Below are 27,760 nucleotides of genomic sequence, written 5' to 3'. Positions count from 1 at the left end.
GAAGGGGGGAGAAGAAAGGGGCACAGAGCCTGCCTGGGGCAGGAGAAGGAGGAGGACCCTGGTGAGCAGCAAAGCCGCAGGCACCCGGGCCCATCCAGAGAGAGCGCGATCGAGCAAAGGAAACTCCGGTAAAATTCTTATTGCCTTTATTCTGCCCATTGCCTCACACAGTCCTGCCGGCCAGCACACACGCACGCACGCATGCACACATTCACGCACACTCAGGCACGCTGGGAGTCTCTCCCTCAGCTTGGAGGAACCGGGCTGCAGTGAATCCTCAGGGAAAGGTGAGTGAGTCTTTTGGCAGCAATCACAGCGTGTGTCAGGAGCGGGGCGGCCGCGCTGGCGGCTCCCGCTCCTTCTGCATAAAAGAGGAGGCTGCGGGAGGCCAGGCCTCGGCCCCCGGTGCAGCCCCTGCCCCAGCCCCACTCTGCGGCCCCTTGGGGGAGCGCGGCTGCCGTTGGTCGGTCCCGGGGCGGAGGGTCCCTGTGCAAACGTGCTGACGGCCTCGCTCTGCAGTCCAGAGCTGGCCAGGAGAACCAAGAGGGTAAGAGGTGTGGAGCCGGGCTCCTCGTCCCCTCCCTCCCCTTTCTGCTCCCTCTTATTTTTTTTTTTTAATATATCTCTTTTTTTTTTTTTTTTGCTTTTTTTTTGCCTAACTCCCTGCATAGTAAATCAGGTTCAGGTTCTGGCGTGCAAAGCCAAGAAAGGGAGCAAAGCCTTCCCTTTGGACACGTTCCAGTGCAGACCCTTGGGCAGAGGGGCCACCAGGGCTGGAGGAGAGGAGTGATTGTCTGGGGCAAATTGCCCCAGCCCTGTTGCTGGCTTGGCCTCCCCTGGCTGCTTCCACACGGGGACCAGAGTTAGGGAAGGCTTCAGATGTGTCTGATGGACTCAGAGGACAAGTCAACAGTCTGTGGCCTCAGGGAGGGGAGTGAGGACTTGGGGGGGAATAATGGGGTGAAAAGAAATCCAAGAAGCAGAACAACTCTTCAAACTGATGAGCACCGAGACAGGGCGGGAAGCGGGATGTGCCATCTCTGTCCCATAATCCATCTTCAATATGAAGATGCGTTGCTGCCTCGCCGCTCCAGGACACGGGACGAAAAGCTGGGCTCCCTCTCAGCACGAGTGCCTCCGATCCAGGGAAGGGCGGCCCATCCCGTCCTGTCCCAGGTGACCGTCCGAGGCAGAGGAGTGCCATGTGAAGGGGAAAACGGGAAGCCGGGCTGCACCGCAAACTGAACCTGGTTGGCAGGTTCCCTCGGTCCGTTCCAATGCAGAGTCCCCTGTGGTCAAACCTGCACCGGGAGCGTCTGGTTCATCTGCAGCCTCATGTCCTGAATGCTGCTCAGGATCTTCTTCTGGTGCCCTGCTAGCGTCACCCCTATCCTCAGCAGGTCTCTGCAAGCAGAAGGTAAAGATTCAGCTCCTGCCAGCAGCTATACCAGCACGTGGCCCTGCCCCATTTAGCTACTGCCAAGGGACCCCCATCCATCTTCATTACAGCCCTCTGCCAAGTTCCACTGTCTCTCTGACACCACAGGCGGACTGCATGCTGAATCCCAAAGCTTCTCTCACTTGGGAAAACTCCATGCACAACTCAGCCCTCCACACACTAAGGCTGGAGGAGCTGGCTGCTGGAGAGGCTAGGGACAATGTGCAGCAGCCCCAGCCCCAGCCTTATCCCTCCTCCGCAAGCAGGGACTTACTCTGCAGTCATCTGTGCCACCAGGTCAAAGGAGGCAAAGCCGGCATTGACAAAGTTCTCCTTGTACCGTCCCATTTTGATGGCGTCCAGCCAGTCTCCCACAGTGGTGAAGGTGGTGTAATCTGGGACGGTGCGGTCCAGGAGCGGCTGGGAGATACTAAAGGGCAAGAGAGCCACAGGTCACAGGGAGCAGGAGACAGAGAGGTGTAACTGGAAGTGTATCCCTGCCCTCCCAAATCTCTAGTCCCAACCCCTGCAGCTTTCCCTGGGCTGGAAGCAGGGATGCCACTGACCCAGACTGGACGCTGGCGATGACTTTCAGGCTGGCAGCGTTGCGGATGAGCTTGTCCAGCGTGTTGACGATCTGTGCAAACTTGGGCCGCAGGTTGCGGTCCCGCACCCAGCAGTCCAGCATCAGCTGGTGCAGTGCTGTGGGGCAGTCCATGGGGGGTGGCAGGCGGTAATCCTGCTCCACTGCGTTGATCACCTGTGGAGAGACATGCAGAGGCAGGCTGTGAGCTACCTGGGCTCCCATGGGCAGCCCACAGCTCCCAGCTCCCCAGGGAACACTTACATCCTGGTTGGACATGTCCCAGTAGGGTCGCTCCCCGTAGGACATCACTTCCCACATGACGATGCCATAGCTCCACACGTCGCTGGCTGAAGTGAATTTGCGGTAGGCAATGGCCTCAGGAGCCGTCCATCTGATTGGGATCTTGCCTCCCTGCACGGATACACAACTCCATTATTTAGCACATACCTGAGGTGTCTCCCCCTATCCCCAGATCAGTGGATCCCCATGAGTGTCCCATACCAGGGAGCTGGTGTAGGTGGGGTCAGCCGGATCATCCTCCAGGAAGCGAGAGAGCCCAAAATCAGACACTTTGCAGACCAAGTTGCTGTTGACCAGGATGTTACGGGCAGCCAGATCCCGATGCACGTAGTTCATCTCCGAAAGGTACTTCATGCCGGCAGCGATGCCTCGCAGCATTCCCACCAGCTGGATGACTGTGAACTGCCCGTCATTCAACTGCCATAGGAGAGATCAAAAGGGTTTTCAACACCCCAGATGGACTGGGGGAGGATCCCGATGTGCTACCACCACCTTCATCCTTCCTACAGCTCCCCTCTTCCCCATGCCATGGTGTCTATGCACAACAGCTCTGGGTATACCAGCATGACAATGCAGAGGGATGGAGAAGGAGGCCTTGGAGCTGCAGCCCCCATTTGGGGCAGGAGGGAATGGATGCTCACCCGGAGGAAGGAGTCGAGCGCACAGTTCTCCATGAACTCTGTGATGATCATGACAGGGCGGCTCTTGGTCACCACACCCTCCAGGTGGATGATGTTGGGGTGGTCAAACTGGCCCATGATGCTGGCCTCGCTCAGGAAGTCCCGCCGCTGCCGCTCCGTGTAGCCCACCTTCAGCGTCTTAATGGCCACAAAGATCTCACGGCGGCCGGGCAGCTTCAGGCGCCCACGGCACACCTCGCCGAACTCCCCTGCAGTGGGATGGGGAAAAAGGGGTGGCATGGTGAGCCATGTGGCAGGGTGAGGCAGCAATCTCAGCACTGCTGTGCACAGCCCCGGGACTTGCCTGCTCCAATGACCTCCTCGATTTTGACACAAGAGATGTCAATCTCTTTGGCAAATTCCCGGACGGCTTCGTTGGGGTCCTCGTAGGTGAAGGGGTCAATGTAGACCTTCATCCCAGGGGTGACTGCAAGAGCAGAGGAATCATCACCAGGAGGGACACAACATAGGTGACAGATGCCAAGCCAGCTTGGCTGGCTGTCAGCCCATCACTCCCAGGCCCTGGCTAGCAAAGCCTGCCCCTTTGCTTGAGCATGGAGCAGGAACTGAGAGGGAGCAGGATTTGGGACAGGGCAGGCAGAGCCCATTGCTGGGCTCTCACACTCACCGTATTGCTGCAGCTTTTCTGTGTACTCGGGGTCCGTGCTGTTGCGTTGCTTCCTGCCCAAAGGAGACGAGAGGAGGTGTTCAGTAACCATCCCTTTCCTGATGGGGCAAAGACATTCACTACCAGCTTGCAAATCCCAGCACAGACAGCTTATGCCAGAGAGCTTCCCCTCCAACAGCCTGTGAGCAGAGCCATCCCTCTGCTTGAGGTGCAATGGGAGAAGATGGCTTAGTTGTGCTGAGTGAGGATGGCAGGAGCTGCTGGGGAAGCAGTGATGCACAATCCTCCCACAGGACCTCTGCTCTGGTCCTATGTGACAGGTCCGGTCCTTCACTCTCAGACTGGAGCTGCCAGAGCTCTATCCACAGGCAAGGGGGAAAGCTCTGGGGCAGACATGAGCAACCCTGAAATCCAGCTCTGAACTCCCTCCTCCCTGCAAAGCCAGTACCTGAAGCAGACGATAGCAATGATCACTACAACGATGACAAATAACAGTCCCGCAGTGGCTGAACCCACGATCAGAGGAAGCTCCTGGAAAGTCTTGCTGGTGGAGCCTGATGGAGGAGAAGCAGGAATCAGTGTCAAGCTGGGGCAGCAGCATGCATATTATGGGTAGGGCACAGAGGCAGCCCAGTCCTGGTACCTACCATCCTCTGAAGTTGTCTGAAACTCCGTGGGGAGGCTGTAGCGGCCGTATCCAGCCACTGTGCGTGCCCGGACCTGCACCATGTACCGAGCATTGGCCTTCAGCCCGTCCAGCCGTACTGAGTTCTTCTGGCTGGTGACTGTGTTGGCAATGCCATCACTCTGGCCTTGCTGTAGGGGAGACACGTGGATGTCACCTCTAGGACACAATCCCCCCTCTGCTGCCTTCCACATCCCCCACACACTATCTCTGCAGAGACCACTTTTGCCATGGTGCTGATGACCAGCCATAAGGGCTGGAGGAAGGATAAGGCTACTCTGCCTTCTGCTTTACCTTCTCTGAGTACTTGATCTCGTAGTCAAGAATGATGCCATTGGGTCTCTCTGGGGGAGTCCATGACAGTGTCATGCTGTTCCCAGTGCTGCTGTGCAGGTGCATCGTAGGCACAGCAGAAGGGGCTAGGAAAGAGGGCAGAGGAGGAATGAGCCATCTGTGCTAGGCTACCCACCCCCACCATCCCACATTATCATGGGTGAGTCTCTGCCTGGGACCTGCTCAGATAACCTTGCTGGAAAGGCATGGAAAAGCTTTGCGACTAGCTTCCCACAAGTCTCCATAGAGAGCTGCGATATCAACATCTTGCACACCTAAGATGATAAGGGACCAAGGGGAGCCTCAGAATTAGCACAGAGGTAACACTTCACCCCACACCTAGCTGCAAACTGTTCTGGGGAAGTGAGCCCAAACTGGGGCTTCCCCCCCACCTCCATTTGCCAGGAGCTCCACACTCCACCCCACTGACGAGACCTGTGAAATCAGATCAGAGTGCGGTGGCTGGAGATTACCAGCACGCTGGAGCTGGGCCAGAGTGGGAGGAAGCAGGGAACGGCAAAGCACTTGGCTGGCTGCGAAGGTTTGGGCTGGTGCTGAGCCTTCCCAGGCCCACAGGGGAGAAATCTCATTTCCTTCCTCCTCCCTTTGCAGCAGGCACAACATCTCTGGGGTAGGTCTAGGAGATCCAGAGCTCTCTGGAGCATCTGCCAATCCTGCCCTTCTCTGCTTGCATGCATTCTGATCTCATCTCCTACAGGGACACGCGTTAAATGGAGAGGACAATTTACCCAGGGGATTAGATGCAGGCGCGAGGAGCCAGTAACACAGCAGCACAAAGGACTGCAGCCTCCAAGGCTGTCAGCAAGAAATTCCTGCTCTGCTCTGCAGCAGAGAGCCAGCCCCCACTCTCCAGCAGCAACACTGACCTGCCTGGTTGGTGGTGATATTGACAGAGGCGAAATGGGGAAGGTAGGGGCTCTTGCTGGAGATGCCGTTCACAGCTTGGATCTCAAAGGTGTACTGGGTGTGGGCCATCAGATTGCTGATGTAGATGCGACGCTCGGTGAGGCCAAGCTGGCGCGGCACGAACTCCACGTTGTCGTCACAGCGGGTGCAGAGGTGCCGCTCCACGCTGCACTTCTTGCAGATGACATTGTAGAGCAGGTCATCCCGCCCACCCGTGTCCTGCGGCTCGCTCCACTCCAGCACCAGCGATGTCTCATTCACATTGGAGATGACGTTGCGGGGGGCAGAGGGGACGCCTGTGGGGAGAACGTGGGGGTCAGGGACGGCGCGGCCCCGTGCCTGGCTCACCTCTGGTGTGAGCACAGCACACTCCCTGCACACCAGCTGCAGACCCCCATCACCTCCACAGCAGCCCTCGCCTTCCCTCCTCGCCCCAGGCAGGACTCACTGGTGCAGGCGCTGTCTGCGGGGTCTGTGTCTGCCCGGAAAAAGCCGTTTCGACAAGTGCAGACTGTTGCTGCTCCGGAGGTGGTCCGGCTGTTGGGAGGGCAGGGAGAACAGGGACCTTCCCCCTGCTTAGACTTGAAGGTTCCCGGGCCACATGCTGGAGGAAGGGAAAATAGACTTGAGTTATAAAATGCACTCAGAAAACATTCCTCAACCTCCTTCCCAAAGCTGTGCAGACCCTTCCCCACTGCCCTGCCAAATCTCTGATCAGAGGCTTGAGGTACACAGACCACCTACAAGCCTTCCCAATGCCATCAGCCATGCCCAGGGATGCAGGGCCCCTGGCTGGGGCCAAGTGGGTGAGAGCAGGCTGCTGACACTAGGCAGGGGCACCCACCAGCACAGGCACAGCTCTGCCCCAGAGATGCTGTGCTCCAGCATCAGAACCAGGGCAGCTGGAGATACGAAGAGCTGACTGTCACCAGCACTACGGGGGTCAAGGCAGGTTCTGCCAGGAGAGCACATCCTCAGTTTTGTTTCTTCACTGCACTTCCCCTTCTGGCTCCCAGACACAGCACCCTCCATAGGGCCAGTGATCTGTGGAAATATGGCTGGGAAGGAAAGGACCCCTCAGCAGCAGCCCCTGCAAGAGGCCTCTATGGCCCAAAATGCAGCCACACAGCCCCAAACTTTCTGCCTCGGGCTCTTCAGCCACTTCTGAGCCCGGAGGTGGTGGCACCTCCCGAGGCCTGCTCAAGTGGAGCACTAAGCGAGATTAAAACATTCCTGCAGGTCCTTGGCTAAAGAGCTGCTTCAGCACCGCTGCCACCTCCTACGCCCACTTCCAATCAGGGTCCTTTAAGGAGCCACAAGTCCTGGGACCCTTCCCGGCTGGCACCAGGGGTTGTTTGGTTGTAATGAGGGCCACGTGAAAGGATTAACAGCACTTGAGCCAAGGACCACAGTGGGCTGAGGAACACAACGCATGCCTCGAAACAGCCTGATTTATCGCAATGCTGCCCCTGGAAGTGCATCCTGTGCTCTGAGTTCGCAGCGGATGAAGTGGCAAGTGACCTGCTGGTGCCGGCTCTGCTTTGGGATCACTCTGTTTACCACAGGTGGGGCAGCATTAGCACTGATGGCTCCAAAGGAAGGAGCATCCTCCTCACTCACCTGGGGTTAGGGCAGCTCCTGAGGGCATGTAACCCTCCTGGCAGCCCAGTCCCACCTCCCGTGCCTGTCCCACATCACCCTCTAAACAGGCGGATGTTTCCTGGTGCTTCACCAGGCTGTGGCAAGCGGAAGTTTCCTGCTATGAGGCATCTCCTGACACCCTCCATGGAAGTTTTCCGGCTGGTTGCAGGCCCATGTGTGGGGTGTGGAGCACTGAGTCACACGCTGCCGGGCCGGCTCCACAGGGATCCACACACAGCTCCAGGGTGCCAGGGGACGTGTGAGCAGCCCCATGATGGGGGTAGGCCAAGCAGGGGACCTGTGCACCCTGTGCTCTCTAGCTCCCCTGCATGGATGGGCAGCAGGATTCACTTCCAGCTTCCAGGGTGCGAGCCTCTTGGCAAGGAAACTCCTCTTTGGTCAAAACAGGACCAACCACACGGCTCAACTCACTCCGGCTCCTTCAGCTGAGTTCACCCAGCCTCTGGGCCTTCCCTTTGGAAATGAAAGCTTAGCCCATCTCAACTGCTCAGGCTGGAGGGCAAAGGAGTGCACAGATCTGCTCATCGCTGAGCAATGGAAGATCCTGACCAGCCCATTCAGGGTTCCCAACCCTCAGCCCAGGCTACCCTCACCACCACAAAAAGCAAAGACATGGAGAGCAGATGGGCAGAGGTAGCGGAGCAGCCTCAGCACAGGCAGATGCACCCCAGCCGGAGTCCCAGGCGGTTCAAACTGGGTGGATGCAGATTCACACATAAGGAACCAGATTGCTGAGGAATGAGGGATGACTGAAACCTCTTGGACAGGAACATTCTGGGCTCAGAAAGCTAACAAACATGCTTTGGTTATGGACATGAGCCCAGATCCATCAGGGACAAACCCCCCTGAAATAACAGGCTTGTTAGGGGGAGAGAGAAGCTGGAGCTACCAGAGCTTGTTGTGAAGCCGACAGCCCAAGCATGGAATGGCAGTTGGGGACAGCGAGGCACCCTGCAAAGGATGCAGGAGGGATGATGGCACTTGGTGCCTAGGGCCATCTGGTGCCAGCCTGGTGGGTTATGGGCATGGAGGGAACAGTGACCTCCTGTGCAGGGAGGACAGGCAGAGCCATCCTTGGGCAGCTCCTCGCCATTGCACAGGAGGGCCCAATGCAGAGACAAGGGATAAAAATAATTTCTTCACACTCTCATGCCACTGTGGCAGGATGGGGATGATCCATGCCTCAGCCCTGTTAAGCAGGAGAAGAGCAGGAGGACCGAGGCCCAGATGCACTCCGGTGTTGAAGTTTCCAACTCTGCTTAATAAATCAGAGCATAAAGACCTCGGTGGCAGCACGACAGCTATCAGCCGCCACATTTGAGGGCTGTAACTGAGCTGAAAGCTGATCCCAGGTCCCTAGTGGATAAGCCGCTGTGTCATCTCTTCTCTGCAAGAAACTGCCAGTATAACAACCACTGTCTTGGCCAGCATACCGGGGAATGAGCCTGGGAGCTCCAGAGCAGGAACGTGACTCCATCCAGCCGGAGCTGGGGAGCCAGGCTCCCTTCTCCCTACTGAGAGGTTTGCATAAGCACTTTTCCTGCTGAAGTGTCCTCAAATAAAATAACAACCCTGAACCTCGGCACACAGATCACATCTCCTGGTGCCAGGCTGTGGTCACCTCTGGGGAGAACATGACAGTCACTGACAGCCACAGGATAACAGGTCAGGGAAGCACAGCAGAGCTGCCCAGCCTGATGAGGAGCTGCTGGTTTGACAGGAGGGAGATGTAGCCTGGCCTCACTGTGGGGATGAGCTGTGGAGGGGATTTGTGCACAGTATGGGAGGGAGAGGGGCAGTAACACAGCCCAGGGGCTGCTGCAAAACTGCCCCTGCACCCTCTACGGGGCACCACCCACCCAGCACAGCACGGCACCCACCACTGCCCATCCAGCTACTTCCGCCCACCTCTGGGGCCTGATCCTGCCTCACAGAACTGCAGCACAGGGCTGGGGGAAGATGAGGGCACTCTTCCCAAAACAATCTCCAACCCGGTGAATAAAGTCCAAGGGAGGGAGCCGAAAAAACCACCTCCTGGCAGCAGCAGTGAGCAGTGACTCATCCCGCAGGCAGCCTCCATCATTGCATGGGATGTGGGCAAGCAGCAACGAACCCTGCATGCATCCCCAAAATTTCGGAGTGCCCTCCCTTGGGAAAGGGAGGAAGCAAGGGATAGCCCACAGCATATTGGGAAATACCAGCCCCAGACTACCCTGTTTCAGGTCTCACCTGCTTTCCCATCCACACAATGCTATTCCAGGCCAAGCAGCATCCTTCCAGCTATTTCTCTCCTTGTAGGACTGAAGCAGAACGCCTCGCTTGAGCCTAGATAAATTAAACTGATCACATCCCTTTGTCCAGCAACCCTGTAATTTCTTTAAAGGCAGCAATCGAGTTTGCCTGGGACGATCTGTGCTTTATGAACCTGCACGGCTCGCTCTCTTCCCGCTTTCGTAAGTGGCTGCAGATGGATCAGAGCTGTGGAAGTAACAGCCTGGCTACAACTGAGGTGGTAACTCTGGTTTTAAGTCTCTCTTAAAAGGCACTTGATTCAGAAAAAAAATAATAATAATGAAAAAAAATCACCCTTTGGGTAGAAATATTTCACACTAGCGCAGTCTAGAAACGAATGGAATAAACCTGAAGGGGAGAGAAATGGAAGAGCCCCCGGGGGGTTGAACAGTGGCATCCACAGAACAGGCGGGAAACCATTTTATTTAAAAAAAAAGGGGGGGGGGGGAGGGAATTCAATAAGCAAAGCTGCCTCTGGAGCCACAGCAGGTCACAGGCAGGACGGCAGGGGCATATTTCCTCGACTGGGTTACAAGTAACCCATTGTGGAACTGCCAGGCTGTAACCCGGCAGCTCTCCCCTGCCTGTGCTGCTGAGCTGCCTTTGATCTGGGAGTCCGGGCAATTAATAGCAAGCAGTTTCACTTCCTGGGTTTCATGCAGCAAGCCCGTGTTGCAACGCAAAGCTGCAAACAGTTGGCAAGTGTAATGCTTGCTTGGCATTTTTCTTCTTTTAATACAGGGTGATGTTTCCATTAGTCACTGATTACACGGGAAACTTATTTCTGCAAAAATTCAGGTTTTGGCCTCAGCCTGACCTGCTATCACCTACTGACAGCACCCAAACACGCAGTGCCTGGTGCCATCAGAAAAGGGATGTCAAAAAGGCTGAGAAATGGGTCCAAGGAGAGAGTCTCAGCCCCCTTCCCAAGCAGGGGGTAAGCTCTGGGGGCACCATGGCCCCTCTGCAGGACCCTCCCGATGTGAGAAGCAGGCTTGCTGCTAGTGCTGTCATGGAAGCCTGCCCGACCCCAAACCTTTCTGTCTTTGGGTGAAGCCTGCAACACGAGGGGTGCAAACCCTGGTGAATTTGGCATGGGGAGCACATGCCCGGGAGCATTTTCGGGGAGGCGCCGCATGCTGAGCTGCTCTGTGCCAGGAGCCCCGCACTACTCAAAGGAAACTCCCACCACCTACCTGTGCAACATGGGGCGCACGTTGATGTCAAATCCCCCCAGCGGTTTGGGTGCTTGCAAACCAAAAGGAGGAGGGATGGGGGTGCAGAAACGCTGAACCCCGGGGGCTACAGGGGGTGAAAGCAGGGCACCCCTGCCTGCGGAGGTATGCAGGAGCCTTCATCCCCCTCCCTGCTCAGCAGCTCCTCTTCGTCCTGCAAGAGCCGCCTCTGCAGCTCTGCATGGCAGGGAGCCTGTGGGAAGCAGCACAACCCCCAGAAGGGCCATGTGCTAATTAAATAAAGATAATGAGGCTGAGAATGAGATGCCAAATCAATGCTGTGGCAACTCAGGACTAGAGCGCCAGATACCAGCCCGGCGTATCGCATTACAAAGCATGCCAAAGAATCTGCCTTCAGCCGGGCGGGATGAGCCCTCGGCTCCCGAGGGACCGGGATACAAGCTGCATTGTAACAGGTCTGAATGCAAGGTCTAATCCTGGCTCTGGATGGAGATAAAGAGGAGGAGGAGGAGGAGGAGATCTTCAAAGGCCACTCAAAGTCTCGGGAAAGGGAGAGATTTACAACAGGGCTTATCCCATCTAAGCAGTAACTGGGTATTGTTATTTATTAAAATGCCATCTGGCACTCAGAAGTGCTCCTCGCCTGCATGGTGAAGCCCTGGCGGGCTCCCTGGGGCTGAGTGCCGAAACCCCAGCTCCACGGGGCTGCATCCGCACTGCTCCCCACACTGCGGGGGCTGAGCGCCTTCTCGGCGGTGCTGGGCTGCCGAAGCGGGGAAAGGGAACTTCCAGCCAAGAGCAGAAAAGGGAGCTGCAGCTCCAGCTTCTCCCAGCCCTTCTTCAGCTGTTTCCACTTAAAACACATGATCACATGGCGGAAAAACTGATCCTACAAGCGCAGCGCAACTTTCCCAGAGAAACGTGAGGACACCACCGCTTCTGCCCAGCGAGAAGGCAGGCTGCCGGATGGAGACGTGCCCACAGCTCAGTGTGGCTTCCCTGCAAGCTGGGGAAGAAGCTGAGGCCTGGCAGGGGATATCAAAGGCACTGGGAGAGCTGCTGTGTGGGTGTCTGCCCATCTGGGGTGATGCGGAGAGGGGACCTCCCCCCAGGCTGCAACGATGCCCTGAGCCCAACACAAGCTCTTTGTCCTGCCTTGGGATGCCCCTGCTCAGCACAGACCGGATGCTCGCTGGAAACTCACCTTGTGCCCAAACCCTCCCACACCCTGTATGGTCCAAGATTGCCCAGTCCAAGCAAGAAGAAAAACAGCTCCCCAGGAGCATACACCCAGCACACGCTTAAGTGTGCGCTCTTCACCCAGCGATGGATGCTTGCCACTGGTGTCCACCTACCCCAGGCAGAGCCAGACAGGCTGCTCACAAGACTGATGCAGGGGGGCAGGGCACCCAAGCTGGGGTTGTGTTGGCATTGATGGTGCTGGAGGCTCTGGTCCTTTGGGCTGAGCTCTCCCCAACCAACCGCAGTGGCACGGCCGATAGCTACACTGCTCCCAAAGCAAATGGAGAGGCCAGCCTGGCCCAAGACACACGTTATGGGCCATCCCAAATCACATCGCCCCTGCCAAGAGAAAAGGGCTGGCGCCAAGCATCCTGTCATCAGCAAACACAAGGCATCCAAAACTGGGGACCCAGCCAGTGTCCAGCTCCCTGTGCAACACCTCCAGCGAAGGGGAGCAGTGACCTTTCCGCCCCAAACCCCAGCCACCCCAGGGTAGGGTCCTGTGTACCAGAGACCACTTCCAAGGCAAGAATCATCCCAAGGGAGAGCAACATCCACCTGGGCAGGTTTTTCCTTACCAACACACCCAACCTGGGGTGAAACAGAAACACCAAAGCCACTATGGGAGAGCATGGCAGCTGCAGTACCTGCACAGGACTATCCTGCTGCCCAGGATGCCTCTACATCCCAAACACCTCCATGTGTAGGATGCTCTTCCCTGCCTTCTGAGCAGGGACAGGGAGCTTTGGCTGCCCTGTCTTTGTTCCCCTCACCACCCTCCCCACAGCAAGCCCTCAGTACTGGCAGGAGAACATGTTACCCGCATGGTTTCTCCTGAAGCCCGCACAGCGGGGCCCTGCTCACCACCGGCATTTCTGAACACTTCCGCACAAACAGCATGAAATTATGCTTGCCAGGAATAATCAATTGCCCCAGCCATGAGTACCACAGGAAGGAGAGGAGAGACACTGGGAACATCAGCAGGGGCAAGAAGGAGCTTTCAGTAACGCTCAGGGGCTGGATCCCTGCTGAGGACCATGCCTTGAGCTGCGACTCCTGGTGAGGAGATGCATCCCCCAGAGGATAGCACTGGGGGATGCTAACCAGTGCGTCACAGCAGACGCTGTGCCAATCCAGACCACAAAGGCTTTAAGGCTTGCAGATGCTGAGTCAAACTGCAGACTAGTCCTCTGAGATACCACCCTGTTCCCTCCTCGGGCAGCCTGCCCAGCTCCCAAGCCTCTGAAAACAGACTAAGCTCAACACAAAACCGACTCTTCCACATCAACACATCCATGGAGACAAGAGCCATGGTCACTCTGCCACACACGTACCTTGGCACTGGGTATCCTTCATGGTCGGCTCATATCCAGCGGCACACGTACACGCTCCCACAGGTACCATCCACTCGCCATCGCCATTGCAATACAGCTTCAGTGGTACAGACACCTCCACTGCATTGGGGATGCAGGTGCCTGGCGCGATGACCAGAGAAGTGGGCTCAGCTCCCGTTAAAGTCTCCGGGAAGATAGCAAAGCCAGCAATGGTGTTGGAGCATTTCTTGTAGAAAGCCCGGACGGAAATAAGGGACATGCAGGCTCCCAGGTCTTGGAAGGCAAGATAAAAGCCATTCTTTGAGAGAGGGCCAAAACTGCGCACCTTGGTGTTCACACGGCCAGACTCCAGCTTGGAGAAGCTCTCATCTGGGGCAATTGTATCCACTTTGATATAGGGGTTCTCCATCCAGAAAGGGCTGTTTGCAGAGGCAGAATCCGTATCCGACTCATAATAGAAGAGGTTGAAGGTCTCTTTGCAGGAGCCAGGGATGTTGGGGATGCTGTTGCAGTCCCGCACGGTGAACTTCAGCTCCACATAGACACGCTGGACGTCCTGGCGCTGGATGAATTTGGTGCGAAGCCAGTTGTTCTGGTTGGCCTCCCGCACGTTGCACACCTGGTACGTGCGGATGGGGTTCATGGCCTCGTCGTAACCGCTGACTTCTTCCCACTGCGAATGAGAGAGGAGCAGGTTAGATCCTCAGCTGGGGAGATAAGTGCCATGGACCCACTGCGAATGGTGTGGGATCGGGGGGAACAGGTAACAGGGAAGAGCAGCAGCTGCATCACCACCAGTCCCAGCCCTCCTAGTCATCAAAGTGACAAACAGCAATCTAGGCCAGGGACCACAGTGCTCACACTCTGCCAGCACAGGGTCAGAGGAGATGGTTTCATGAGATGAGAGGATGGGGGGAAGGGGGAAGATGCAGCCAGCTCTGCAAAGGTGCTGTCGAGCAGCCCTGATTCCTGTGAGGCTAGGTCCAGCTGTGCCCCTTGGAGGTCAGGACTGGGGCTGGCTCCCTACTTACCCCTGTCTCCGGATGAGTTGTCCATGCCAACTCAGAGGTCACCCACTTCGTGTCCATCAGGGTCTCTGGAGAGAGAGGGAGGAGAGAAAGAAGTAATTGGAGATGAAAGCCAAAATTAGATGGAAAAAACCCAGGAGGAGTGGGGGAGAGGAGAGCCGAGCCTGACATTTCTGTGAAAAACAGCAACTTGGGGGGTGAGACATGGTGGGAGGAGGGGGAGCGGCACAGACAGGCTCCAGATTTTTCTCCTCCCGTCAGGAGAACAGGAAGAGCGAGGCGTCCCCAGGGAGCTTTGCCGGTGCAGGGAAGCAGCATGATGAGGAGCTGGGCAGATGGGGACAGGGACAGGGTGCCACCCCAGCCACCAGTGCAATGCCATGACTCCTGGCCAGCTTGGGGGGATGAGGCCAGGCGCCCCTGTCTGCGCCCTCCCCCTTCAGCTTTGGCAGGGCCTGTATTTACTGTGGCTGGGGTTGAAAGGGCCCGTTCCCATGACAGGGAGGTGCGGGCCAGGCAGGTTTATCCAGAGGAGGAGGGACTGGCAGGCTGCTCTCCCAGAGACGCCCCACATCACTCATTTTACAAGAGGGGAGAAGAATTTGACCGTCTGGCCAACATTCCTGGAGCAGACTACAAGACAAACCACCCCGGCAGCATTCCCCAAACAGCCCCAGCCCCAGCCTTGGGGGAGCGAGACGCTTGTCTGGGAAGAGCTGCAATTGCAGGCAGCTGTCGCTAATCCTGGGCAGAGCCGCACGGCTCTGCGCAAGCACTGTGCACAAAACCGGGAATGAAATGCAAGGATGGAAGACAACAACGTGCTCCAGTGCCAATGGCCCCTCTGTGGGCTGCTGTTCAGTGACCCCTGCTCCAGGGATGGCCCATAGGCTGTTTGGAGGGGAGCACGCACCACTGGGGTCCTCTGGACTCCCTCCTGCCTAGGGGTTTTTGGGGCAAGGGGGATGTAAATGGCAGAGCTGAGAAACAGACCCTGGAGACCTCAATGCGCTCAGAGGGACTTTGGTGCCTGCCCCAAGCAGGGCCCAGCAACAGCTCCAAAATACCTCCCTCCTGAAGGCACCCCCCTCCTGGGCTGCAGGGATGGCCTCATCCCAAACCCTGCACAGCTCGAGGGCTGTCCATCAGTCCATCCCTCAGCCCATCCTGTCCTGAGATGCAGGGCAGGCAGTCACGGCTCTTTAGCGGCTGGGAGCTGCTCTATCGCCATAGCTGGGACACAAGATGTGCTGGGGCAGCTCAGCTGTGCCAGGCACCACGGCTCAGCCCCAGGAGTGAGAGGCAATTTCAGATTCTTTCCTTCCACCCCAGGAAAACCACATGCTGGCCCAGCCAGGGAGGAAGCATGGAGGAGGAAGGAAATACTGGGTTTTGGATGAAGCCTGGCTGGAGATAAAACACCTTCCTCCTTTGTCCCAGCCCAGGGAGACCCATCAGCAGCTCCCATGCCAGCACCCACAGCCTGGCCAGGAGCATGGGCTGTGAGTGCCACCACAGGACAGATAAACAAGCACATCTGGGGACATGTGGGCTCCCCGACCTGCCTTGCTGTTTGCCAGGATCCCAGCCTGGCTGGCAAGTCTGCCTCTCACCCAGGCTCTTCACCTGGAGCAAACACAAATGCAGTCACGTTGCAGGCTGGTGGCACTGGCAGCAGACATGGCACTGCGGACAGTGAGTAAAACCCCTCATGGTGCCAGCTCCTATGCCAGGAGAGGACCAGGGCGGCAGCACCTATAACAGGAAGGACAAACTAACACCAGCTATTGTTTGCAAATAGGAAGAGTGCATAGGCGGTTATGGGGCAGTGGTTATTTGCTATTTCTCAAGAACACAAACTAGGGATATCCACAAAAACAAAGGGAGAGAAAGAAGGAGCCCTCTGCCAAGCAGGTAATGCAGGGCACTCACAATGAGGACATGACGAGGGCTGGGGCACAGGATGTGCAGGATAGTGCTGGGTACACACGGGGCAGCCTCTGCCTGGTCCCAAAATACTGCCTGTCCAGAGGATGCAGTAAACCACCATCCCTCTCCCCTCCTGTTCCCCACAGCATCATCTACCAATGGCCGGCTTGGGCATAAGACCTCCCTGAGATGTTGCTGTGCTCCCTAGACTCCAGCACCGGGGTGACTTCCAGGGACCACAAGGGAGCAGGTTGTGGAGCAGGGCCACCCACACCTCTCTGAGGGACAGGCACAGCCCCAGCTGCCCTAATAAGGGCACAGCAGTGCTGCGCAGGGCCCCAGCATGCCGTGCTGGCAGCAGAGCAGAGCGAAGCGCATGCTCAGCACTCACAGCACACCGGGCTGCCAAGTCCCACACAGAGACCCTGCACGGGTCCTGCTCCTGGCACAAGCTGCAGTGGGGCTGGACCCAGCAGGAGGAGCAGAGAAGGGATGCGCTTCGTGCTCAGGGCTGGTGTGGGTGAGTGGCTGCTGCAGTGAGTCAGACCAGGGACCTGATGGGGATCTGGGTGGCAGGGTGTGCCCATGAACAAGGCAACACAAGGATCCCATGGCCAGCTGCAGCAGAGCTGGGCTGGACCTGACCACGTGGGGAGCTTTGCTCCCCAAACCTGACAGGGTATGTGGGAACTCCCCTGCATGCCAGCAGGCCCCATGAATGCAGCCGTTGACATACTGGCCCAGCCCCAGAACAGGACACATGGGCAGCCATGCCCTCTGGCAGCTCCCTTCCCCATCAACGCTGGCCCAGGACAGAGACATGGCTTGGACAGGAGGCTTGCTGTATGCATCCTAATTTGGCAGCATCTACCATCTGACCAGCAGTGGAGGGAAAAAACCTGACAGAGCCAAGCTGACTGCTGGCGCAAGAGCCACGTAAACCACACAGAGAGAGCGGGGAGGGGAAATCATAAAATCACAGAGCAATTCAGCTAAAGGAAACGGCTGAGCATGGAGGGCACAGGGGTTTCCTGCAGCCTTGGGAGCAAGTGGGGCCAGGTGGGGTCAGTGGTGCTCCCCAGCCCCTCACAGCCTCTCACTGTGAAGGTCACAGGCAGACAGCCCTGCGGGCTGCGGTGCTGCGTGATCCTGTGGCCTGCAGCAGCACGCTGAGCCGAGCCACAGAAACTGCTCTCTGCCCTTAAAGCTACCGCAGAGACCTCATGACAGCCTAGCACCGAACCCATGTCCTTTCTGGGTTTCCTAAGTGCTGGCCCCCCATGAAAATGCATGCGGAGATGAGCAAGCACTGGGTTTCAGTGGTTCAGCAGCACCAGTTGCTCTTTCTCTCTGGCACACAGTGCCAGAGCTGGGCTTAGAAGAGCACTGGTGGTTTCCCAGCTCAGTTCAGGTTTGCAGGTGCTTCAGAGGGACGTGAACAGTGTCAGGGCTGGCTAAGCAGTGAGTCAAAGCCACCTCAATCCTGAGCACCCCAGCAAGATCCCGGTCCCATTAGTCAATGGGAAATTGGCTCCCAATTTCACCAGCTTGGGGAAGTCACCCTAAGGCTTGCTTTATCATTGTCTGCAGTGCTGGGGAGTTGTCCTCTCCTTATCTTCAGCTGGGCAAAAGAAAGGGATGCACTCAGCAAGTGCAGCAGGTCATAGTCAACCCCGTATAAAAGCAGGATTTCCATGGCAGAGGGGGATCCCAGGGCAGGGGAAAAGTCTCGTTACTTGGGCAGAGCTGTGTGCATTGCTCTGGCTGCCTCCTCCCTACCCTGCAAAATCTCCTCCCAGGCACACCCTGAGCTGCAAAGACCAGTGGTCCCCCACCAGCAGTCGTCCCATCATCTCCACAGAGTCCCCAGCAGTTCACTGGGTGTTTGAAGCCCTGGTGGGGACCCATCTGGAGCTGGGGACCTCTTCCTCCCCATGCAGGGGCTCAGGAATGCGGCATGCAGAGTCTCAGGCCAGCAAAAACTTTTGAACTCCCCCCCAAGAGGCCCAGAGAGCCCGTCTCGCGCTGCTGAGTGGCAGAAGCGCGCAGCAGTGATGGCTGAGCCAGAAAAGAGATGGGGGGAAGAAAAAAAATCAAAATTCTTTCAAGATGAAGCCACTGGGGAAGACTCAATTATCTCCACCAACTGGCTCCGATTTGAATGCTCTCGCCTTTGAACATGGGATCTGCCGGCTTTTATCAGGATGCACTGGCAACGTAGGACGCCAGCTCCTTGCCCCGATGAGAAGGCAGCTCGCGCAAGTCCAGAGCATCCTGAAAGAAGGCAATGGAGGAAAGTTAGCAAAGACACTCACACAGCCTTGCCACAAACAGAGGAACCTGTTCTGCAACGTGCCCATGCTCTCTGGGAGCTATGCACCCATGGCACCATGTCTGCAGGAGCTCAGAGCGCGGCGAGTGGCGCGGCCCAGCCAGCGCGCCACTCACCCCATGCTGGGCTCCTGTAGGCAGCATCGATGGCTAGGCCATTTTCCCCAGGATGTGGCTCGTCTTTTGCTGTGGTGGCTACTCACAGCAGTGCTGGATGCTTCTCCCCCTTACTGCTGTGCTGTGCTCCTCTGGAAGGAAAGGCAGCTTGTTTAGGGATGCACTTTGAATCCTGGTGACTGCCTGCTAGTCAAAAAGCCACCAAAAGGGGCATCTCGCCACATATTTTAATTTCCTCCTCAGTTTTGAAGATAATTACAGCAGGAGTGAGCAGCCTTGCGCACTCTCCATTCAAGCACCTATCGGTACAATTAATCCCAGCACCGCTCTGAACAGCGGCACAAAGGGCCTTTGGTGTAAGGTCCTTTATCTGGGAACAAAGAGCTGCCTGTGGGAGAGAACCTGAGGTTGCACTTTTCCCGCTGACGAGTGTTTCCCATACACAAAAGCTGAGCCACACATAGCGCCCTGCGTGAGCATCAGGTCTGGGAGACCCCGCAACATATTTTCCTGGAGCATGCCAAGCACTCGGATCCCTCCTCCTCCAGGAGGGACCTTCCCTCTCTGATCCCATCTAAACCCTGTGGCCATCATCCTCCCAGGCAAGAGATGACCCGGCTCCAAGGCCAGGGGACTCCACATGCTGCGTGCAAGGGAAAAGCACTCCCATCCCACTCAGCCCACGGCGGCGCATGTGCACTGCGATGGGGCACCCCACAAATGGCAGCTTCAGAGCTGTTGTGTGCACAGGAGGTGACATACCGAGAGATTTCGGCACTCGCAGCCCCTCGTGCCCAAACTGCACTGCAGGGAGGCTCTTGCTGATGCAGCCGACAGCCAGGAAGAGCAGTGAGGAAGACTGCATTCAGAGAGGGAGGGAGGGAGGGAGGGAGGGAGGCAGCACTTAGAGTGGGCCGGGAGTACCCGTGGCGGAGATGCCAGGCACGGGATTTGGGAGCCTGGCGAAGGTGCCGGCAGACGCTGTCTGCCAGCTCCCTCTGCAGGGACGGGGCTGGCAGCACTGCCGGCATTCCGCACAGCCCGCGCCCTCGTCCTGCCCGGCGAATCCCGGCTTTCCCGGGGAGCCCTCCCGCACACCGGGCTGCCTCAGCGGCTGGTGCAAGGCCGGGGGCCGCGCGGGTCCCACCGTCGCGGCTGTCGGTGCGGGCAGCGCGGTTCAGCCCCAGGGAAGGGCTGAGCACTCCCTATTGCTGCCCACGCTGGGAACCCGCTCTTGCTCCGTGCGGGGCGTCTGCTGCTCCCCAGCGTCAAGTGAGGGACGCTGGCCCCACAGCTCATCCTCTCCAGGGGTATGCAGAGCTCGGGCCACCCATGCCCACCAGCGCGCCCTGGCCCCAGGTGTGGAGTGAGCCAGCGGCTTGCCAGTGAACTGGGAACAAAGGGAAGAGGGAAGGGGAGGAAGAAAGAAAAAAAAAAAAAAGGGGCCTGTATCACAGCTGTGGCCCTTCATGCCAAGGGCGTTTGGCCCATCATCAAAGGGGACTGGATTTGCTGAGGCAAATGATGACACATCCACTTCAAGCGGGGCAGGTTCTGCCTGCTGCTGGAGTCGAGCCAGCAGAGTGAAGAAGTACTGTGGGCACTTAATAATAGACTCATTATTTCTGCATTATGGCAGGGCCCAGAGGCCCCAACTGAGATTAAGGCCCCTTCACACACAACACACATGCATGCACAGGGCAGACCCCAGAGAGCCTGGCCAAGGATAGACAGCACCACTGGTCCCAGCACTGTGGCCGATCCTGGTCTGGCTGGCACCACAATAAGCTCCCTGCACAGCCAGAGATGCCAATTCCAAAGATGCTACAAGGATGCATCTTCCATTTCTCAATCCCACTCCCACACCAGGATATAACAACCCCACATGGGGAGACAGCCCCATAGGTCTGAACCATCATCTGGCTGCATCTCGCTCACAGTCTCCTCATCCGACCCTGCACTTCCTTATGGGCCAGATCCAGCTCCCAGATGACCAGGAGCTGCCTGGCATGTGGGACTGAGGGGGATGGGAGCGCTCCCCCTCCATCCAGCCCTGCCCCGTCGTCCACCCACTGGCTGCTAACTGGCTGAAGAGGGTTTTCCGGCCGTGTGCTCCTCACCAGGAGCTGTTTTCTGATGGCTGCGAGACAGACTGAAGCATGTGAGAGAGGACAGGTGCCAGCTTTGCAAAAAGCAGATCAAGTGGCAGTGCCTGGGATGCGGGGAGGGACAAGCGCTCATTTCCTCCCGGTCATGCACTGGGCTGAGCTGGGGAGGACAGATTTCTGCCATTCTGTGCACAGGGACATGCCAAGCCAGGCTCTGGCACCTGCGGGCACCCATGCTCTACACACTCCCCTCCAAAGCATAGTACTTGGGGCCTGGGGCTTTTGCAGGATGGCAGGCTCCTGCCTTGCAATCGCATGCCAAGGACACGTGCAGCCTGCTGCCCGAGCCCTGCCAGGTCCCGCTCTCACAGAAAGGCCGTGCTGATGCTGGGAGAGGACGTGAGCCAGCTGCCTGAGTCCAGCCCTGCACTGCAATTACTGTTCTATTAATACCGTGGGGATTTCAGATGTCAGAACCCGGTGTGCCACACCAGGGTCAGCTCGGCCAGGGAAGAGCTGCCATCCCTGCCCACGTGGTGGATGCGCCTTGGTGCTCACTGCTTCAGCTCACCCCAGGGGAAAAGCCGCTTTCGCTCTGCCAGGCTGTGGGCAACGGGAAAGGACAGATCCCACGGACAGCCTCTCAGCCCTGCCTGCTGCCAGACACACTGCCAACCTCAGAACAACTGCAGCCCACTCGGGATGGGCATGTCTCTGCCCGGCCCATAGAAAGGGGCAGGCAGGAGCTCTATGGCCAGCAGGCAGGAGAGATTTATAGGTCACCATCCCCAGCAGGAAAGGCTACGCAGCCACCCTCCACTGCCACAGAAACAACTCATCTGATTGAGAAATGCCAGACCTGTTTGAGCTGCGAACGCCATCAACCAGGACGTAGGCAGCAAATTGTCCCGCAAAGCCACCTTTGTTTCCAGGCCCTGCTATGATGGGGATGCTTTTGCCACCTCCCTCCACAGCGCCATTGCCCTGTGGCTGTGGCTTCATGAGGCAGGTGTCCCCATAGGGCCACCAGGCTGAGCTGGGGTGGCACGGGTGGATGCAGAGCCCCAGGGAAGGAAGGGAACGCGGTCGGTGCTGTAGGCCTGCCTCTGCAGGGCAACCATTTGCAGCAGGCTGATGTCCAAAGGGCCCCTCTCTCCACACTCCAGCTCCATTTTTTTTCCAGGTTGTACTTCTGGAAAGAGCCCAGGCAAGGAGTAATGATATTTCAAAACAAAAAAGACGCCACCCCCTCCCCAAAAAAGGTTACTTGCTGCACATCCAAAGGTTCGCCCCACAGACTGGGTGGCTCGGCTGCCAAGCTCCATCCCATCCCAGCAGCACGGAGCAAGACTTTCTGCCAAGATCTCCCTCCTCTCTCCTGCCTGGGGCAGTTACCCAAATCTCCGCGCTGCACTACGCTCGCTTCCTTGTCTCTCCTCGAGCACCAAGCCCATCTGGAACTGCTTAAACCCAAATATCCCCCCCTCCTTCACCACCTCCCCCACCCCCAAAGTCAGATTCTTCCAGAGTTAAAACAAGCACAGAGTCAGGAGGGGGTGCCGGGCCGGGCTGACTCGCTCCTTCATTTCAGTTTAATTTCTGGGGAACTAGAATAAATCTGTTCCTGGCGATCGTTCAAGCCCTGCACATTTTTCTCATTAATAAAAAAAGGCCTTGGATAGCACGCCGCGTGTGCGTGCGCACCCGCCGAACACCCCCTCCCCACGGGGTCCCTCCCGCGCCCCAGCCCTTGCCAGGCAGGCGTCAGAGCACCCAAGGGACAAGCAGGACTGGTTGTGTGTGTGCAGGGGGGATAGGGACACCAGCGCCCGTCCCCGGGACACGGGATGGGTTTCAGCAGCCCTGCATGAACAGCCACACCTCAAAGAGGAACAGGGAGCCCCAAATCCCCCTGCAGCTGCCATGGGGCAGGAAAGCCCCAGGGGAGGGCTCCCCTTGGAGGGGTGTCCCTGCTGCCCGCCTCCGGCACCGCAGCCCCAGTGAGGCCCCCGGGCATTCCTGGGGAGGGGGCTGGGAAACAGGTGTTTGTCAACAGCTCCTGCCACATGCATGAGAAAAGCCAGGCCCCGGCAGCACGGAGCTTAGCAACGGGCAAAAATAAAACGCAAGGGCCCCCACGGCAGCCACACCACACAGCCTTTCCCCGGGACCCCCACGCCATGGAGCCTGCACCCGGCCCGGCTGCTGCACTCCTGCATCTTCCTAAGATGGCTCCCTTCCCTCTTCAGAGGGGCAGCCATGCAAAGCCGGCCCTAGGAGCATGGGCCGGAGGGTTTAGCTGCACTGAGGGAAAGCAGACGCTGGGGAGGGCTGCAGCGCCTTTGAAAATGGCGGCTCTGTGGGAAAGGGACACATTCCCGCTCTTAAGCTCAGCCCCACGAGGCCTCCATGATGCCGAAGCCAAGCACCAGGACTGGCCTGCCACAGGCAGGCTGCCCACCCACCCTGCTGCATGGCCCCTGTTGGACTCCACACCGAGCGTGGGGCTCAGCTCCGCCGGGGGATGGCCGTGCCCTGCCACCAGCTCCACCCCAGCCCGAGCAGCAACAATAAAAATGCAACAAAACACCCAAACATGGAATCAAACGGGAGTGTCCCCGCCAGGTGGGAGTGCCATTGCTACTGGCCTTCAGGATGGCAGCTTGGCCCCATGCTACTGCAAGGAGCTTCTTGGTCATGGAGGGGCACCCCCATCCCCACTGTCCCCTAGACGGTTTGCTTGGGAACACTCCTGTTCCAGGAGAGACATCAACTTGTTACGGCTTCAACCTCAGAGAAGCCCAGAGTGATGGCAGCCACTGGCTCCACCGCAGTCCCCCTTTCCCCAGGTTCTCCTCAGGGAGAGGCCAGCACCCACCCCACCGCCTCTGCCAGCCGGGAATGGGGATTCCGACCCCAGGGGCGCCTCAGCACCCTTCCCCCAGTGCGGCTCCCAGGCAGAGACGCTCAATCCCGACAAACCAGTTTGACTCAGCACAACAGGAACAGCTACAATTTTAAAAACATGCAAGTCTGTGATTCAGATTGCTCGGGCTGCTTTAATTAAACACCAAGCTCCCCTGCTCCAGTGGCAGCAGCAAACGGCTCACGGAAAGAAAATGCAACAAACTGGTTTCCCCAAATGTCTCTTGCAGTAAGTCATCACAACAAAACAAGGAGTTTCGGTTCATTCCATAAAAACCAGAAGCCGCTATTCCCAATTGCAAGGGTTAGATGGGCACAGCCCCGCAGCCTCTACAGCTGAGCTGTATACTGGGTGCGAAACACAGGCCTCCAAACAGACCAATGCTGCAAGTTTTCTGTCTTCCTCGGCTCTCTGCATGCTCCGCCTGACACAAAGGAAAGCCCTTCTCCCCGCCTTGGGAGCACGGACGAGGTTAGCTTCGTCAAGCAGAGCTTTTAACAAGGAATGGGAGATTTAATGAATCCAGCAAGCATTGCGGAGCCCCAGGACCCGCTTTCCCTCACAGCTCTACCCCAAGCATCAATAAAACAGCAGGGCTAGCTTCCCCCCATCACCCTGCCGAGAAACATGCCATTTCAGTGAAAAGTAATTAAACGGAAAGCAAATCTCCTGCCAAGAAAATACCTGGCAGTTCCAGTACAGGGGTCAATTAAGCAGGGGCTTGCTGGTGCAGAGAAGAGAGTGGTCAGCCTGTGTAACGCCTGGCTGGTGTTTGGAAGCTGCCAACGGGAGAGGCCAGCGGAGGAAAATACCCCCTTGAAATCCTCCTGCTTCAGGGGAGTTTGGGTATTTCACTAGAACCCAAGTTGGCTTGGGGCTACACGCAGCAATGTGATCCCTCTGCACGGCGTTTGTGGGGGAGTATGTGGGAAACCCCAACTTTAAATGGAGTCCTGTGCCCAGAGAGGCTGCTCGGGGCAGGAGCTGCTTGGGAGCACAGATCCTGCGGAAAGCAGGTCCCGGTCTCAGCCCACCTGCACCCCTGTGGCAACGGGCAGATCAAGACTGTGGCTATCCACACTCCCTGTGGCGGATGTTTTGAAGCCTAGGGTTTTATCTCTGGACAGTTGGCAGGGGCCTTACACAAAGTACATTCCCTACGCTGTTTCATCGTGTCTGCTCCCCACAGGGTCTCTGCTCCCACAGCCCCACTGGGACAAACTCCTCAGCTCCAACCCCTGCACTGGAGAAAGGATCCGCTGTTGCCCCCGGATAGAGCATTCCTTCTGCAGCCGGTCTGGGGACTGCTGAACCGGAGAAGAAAAACACATTGTGACTTCAAACAGACCCAGCGCACTTACAGGATCTGGAGAGAAACCATTTTCTCCTTGGCAGCACAAAGCCCTCACTGAGCTGCTGCCGAGCGCGGCTTTTCCCCTCCACCCTTGTGGGGCCTTGTAAAGAAACCCAACTCCCCGCCAAACCCTTGGGAATGGCCAGTGCCGTCCAGCCCCAAAGCCTCCGGACCTTCCAGCTGGGCGCTGGCCACATGCCCTGCCCGTTGCCCCCTCAGAGGGGATGGTAAGGTGGCCAGGTCCGGGGAGCGCTCACTGCCATTGTTGTCTGCAGGACACGCGTGCGGATTTATGGCCACGCCAGATTTATGATCAGCACTAAAATATTTGAACAAACGTGCACGCTAAATTTACAGTAACCGCTTGAACATGCCGGCCTCCATCAGGAAGCAGTATTGCTAGCTGCCAGAAATGCCCAGTGCAGCAGAAGCACAGGAGCTCACTGACCCCAATGCAAGCAATGGCTTCCTAAATGTGGGCAAGGCAGAAGCCTCTCCCAGCCCAGCTGCAACTTTCCCTCCAGCTCAGACAAGGCTGAAGGGGAAAAGAGAGACAGAGAGAAAAGATGAGAAAAAAAAAGGAAGAAGGTAGGAAGGAAAGAAAAAGAAGAAAATCCCAAGGGAATCGGGGTCAGCCCCAAAAATGCTGAGTGGCTGCCAGCCAGCCCTGAAGTGGTCCCATCGGGCTGGCACCCAGCTGGGCCCTGACCTCCTCGGGTAGTGTGTTTGTCCCCTGACCCCTGTGCGAGTTTGGGAAGCTGAGAAAACCCAGCGACTCCTCAGCAGGAGCTGTTTATTTTGGCTTCATCCGGCTTTTCACACCGCTCCATCCCCAGACGACGGCAGGGGAGAGGCTGGGGATCCCTGCCTCTCCAGGGACCGGAGGGACTGTCCCTAAGCGATGCCCGCTGCCAGCCACCATTCTGGCTTTCCTTTCCCAGTTCCCAAGCTGTTGATGGGTAGGAGCGAGGGGCTGCTTAACAGGCATGGGGCCCCGCCAAGCTCCCTGCCCACAACTTCATCCTCCTGCACGTCTCCGGCAGGCAGGGAGGGAGGGCTACCAAGGCTCTGCCCAGTGCAGTGGTCCCCGGGAACCTCCATCCAAGAGGGCTGGCTGCAGGCAGCCTTCTGCCTTCTCCTCCTGCCGCGGGGCTCCCGCTCAGCCCGGAGCTCACAGCCCAAGCAGGCCCACAGCTCTGTTTTCTACGGCGTACAAAGGAGAACTAGCTTTTAGGGTTGTTTTTTTTTTGTTTTGTGTTTTTTTTTTTTCTCCCTTTAAAAGAATAAATAAAAAAAAGAAATCGCAGGGAGGGAGAACGAACCGAAACGCGGGCAACAAACACCCCCCAAACTTTTGACAAAGCCCAAAGCCGGAGGAACCGTGTCCACCAAACCGCAGCGGTGGGAAGGGCTCCTTCCCACGGCCACTCTCGGTGCCGCAGCCCAAACCCCGCACCGCCGGGCGACGGCGGCGGAAGCCCGAGCGCAAAACTGCCTCCGAGCAAGCGAGAACCTCCGCCACAGCCCGCCCGGGCGGGGGCACCGGCAGCTCCTCTCTTCCCGGGGTTTCTCCCTTCCCGCCTCTCCGGCGGTGGTCCGGTTACCGGACACCGGATCGTCGACCGCCTCCGGTTGAAGCCGAGGCACACTCTGTGCCGAGACAAAACCCTGCCCGGGTCCCCGCCTCCTCCTCGATGCGATACGCCTCGCTCGCCCGGGGACCTCCCGGTCCGGCAGCAGAACCAAGACCCGCGTTTCTCGCTCAAAGCCGAGAGGAGACGGGGCTGCCCCGTGGGCCGGGATTCACCCTACGAGGTGGGGACAATTAAACCCGCCTTTTATATTCGACTCCAAGAAAGCGCGGGGAGGGACCCCCCTCTTTTCCCACGTTCTCACCCCTCTGGAGAGGGCGGCCGAGCCGCGGGGCTCGGAGATGGATGCGGCACGCGTGGCCGCTCGCCCCCCGGCGGTTCCACGCCGGACCTTCGGGGGTTGAGGCGATGGGCGCAACGAGCCCTGTCGGGGCAGGGATAGAGCCGGACACGGCACACGGACACTCCTCCGACGGCCCCGCCAGTTCTGGCATGCCGCGAGCTTCCACTGAAATAAATATGAATATTCCAGCCCTCTCGGTCGTGGCGAAAAGCCTCGGAACGTGAACCGCGTATCCAACGAGGCGCCGCTCCCTGCCAGCATCCGCCGGCCGCGGCCGCCGCGCCTCGGCCGCACCGGGCTCGGTTCCACGGGGCGTTGACTCTGAAACCTACTGAGGGCGGCTAAAAACTAGGAGCTGGGTTGGGGAGCGCTGCGGTGGCGAGCTCCCCGCGGGAACAACTGGGCGTCCGCGGCGCGACGAGTCAAGCTGAGCCAACAACAGACGCCGAGGAGGCCCGTGGGCCGGGGACACCCTGGAAGGTGCGTGCGTATGTGTGTGCGCGCGATCACACGGGCCCCGGTGCAGCGGCCGGGCACGCCCGCCCGGTACTCACCCTCCAGAGCGCGGCGGCCGCCGGGGAGCAGCAGGAGCAGCAGCAGGGGGAGCAACGGCGGCGGCGGCTGGGGGGGCCCCGGTCGGGCTGCGGCCATGGCGGGGGGCGGTGCGGGCGGCCCCGCCGGGCAGTCCCGAGCTCGGCGCCACGCGCGGCTCCTCTCCCCGCCGCGCCA

At 58.1% G+C, this 27,760-nt stretch overlaps 2 protein-coding genes across 3 annotated transcripts in view; both read right to left on the bottom strand.

Annotated features, from left to right (window-relative positions):
- The window catches only part of CLCN2 (chloride voltage-gated channel 2), an 82,899-nt gene that overhangs the window by 55,106 nt on the left and 33 nt on the right, over positions 1–27,760 (bottom strand). The gene's annotated exons all lie outside the window — the stretch shown is intronic.
- EPHB3 (EPH receptor B3) lies at positions 130–27,735 on the bottom strand. Of its 2 annotated transcripts, none has more exons than XM_062603286.1 (16): positions 27,586–27,735; positions 14,335–14,399; positions 13,304–13,976; positions 6,026–6,181; positions 5,538–5,873; positions 4,612–4,736; positions 4,280–4,448; positions 4,081–4,186; positions 3,633–3,730; positions 3,309–3,431; positions 2,966–3,213; positions 2,526–2,741; positions 2,286–2,435; positions 2,005–2,198; positions 1,713–1,868; positions 130–1,404 (listed from the first exon to the last, which is right to left on the bottom strand). In XM_062603286.1, exons 1-16 carry the CDS (start codon positions 27,680–27,682, stop codon positions 1,296–1,298), a joined length of 3,021 nt encoding a protein of 1,006 aa, XP_062459270.1. In that variant the 5' UTR covers positions 27,683–27,735; the 3' UTR covers positions 130–1,295. The 2 variants fall into 2 exon arrangements, with proteins under 2 accessions (XP_062459270.1, XP_062459271.1); XM_062603287.1 differs by having other exon boundaries at positions 3,633–3,685.

Source organism: Pezoporus occidentalis, unplaced genomic scaffold (genome assembly GCF_034315485.1).
Source record: "Pezoporus occidentalis ecotype Australia unplaced genomic scaffold, CSIRO_AGI_Poc_V1 ctg8, whole genome shotgun sequence".
Classification (NCBI taxonomy): domain Eukaryota; kingdom Metazoa; phylum Chordata; class Aves; order Psittaciformes; family Psittacidae; genus Pezoporus; species Pezoporus occidentalis.
The sequence above is the reverse complement of the archived record's forward strand: the minus strand, read 5'-3'. Positions and strand labels throughout refer to the sequence as shown.

What these genes read in the sequence shown, in the direction of transcription:
- EPHB3 (XM_062603286.1), bottom strand. Translation starts at nt 27,682, where the DNA reads ATGGCCGCAGCCCGACCGGGGCCCCCCCAGCCGCCGCCGCCGTTGCTC. An exon ending in TCAGACAACTTCAGAGGATG is followed by an intron (nt 4,187 to 4,279) that starts GTAGGTACCAGG and finishes CTCCTCCATCAG; the next exon opens with GCTCCACCAGCAAGACTTTC. An exon ending in CGCTCGACTCCTTCCTCCGG is followed by an intron (nt 2,742 to 2,965) that starts GTGAGCATCCAT and finishes CTCCTATGGCAG; the next exon opens with TTGAATGACGGGCAGTTCAC.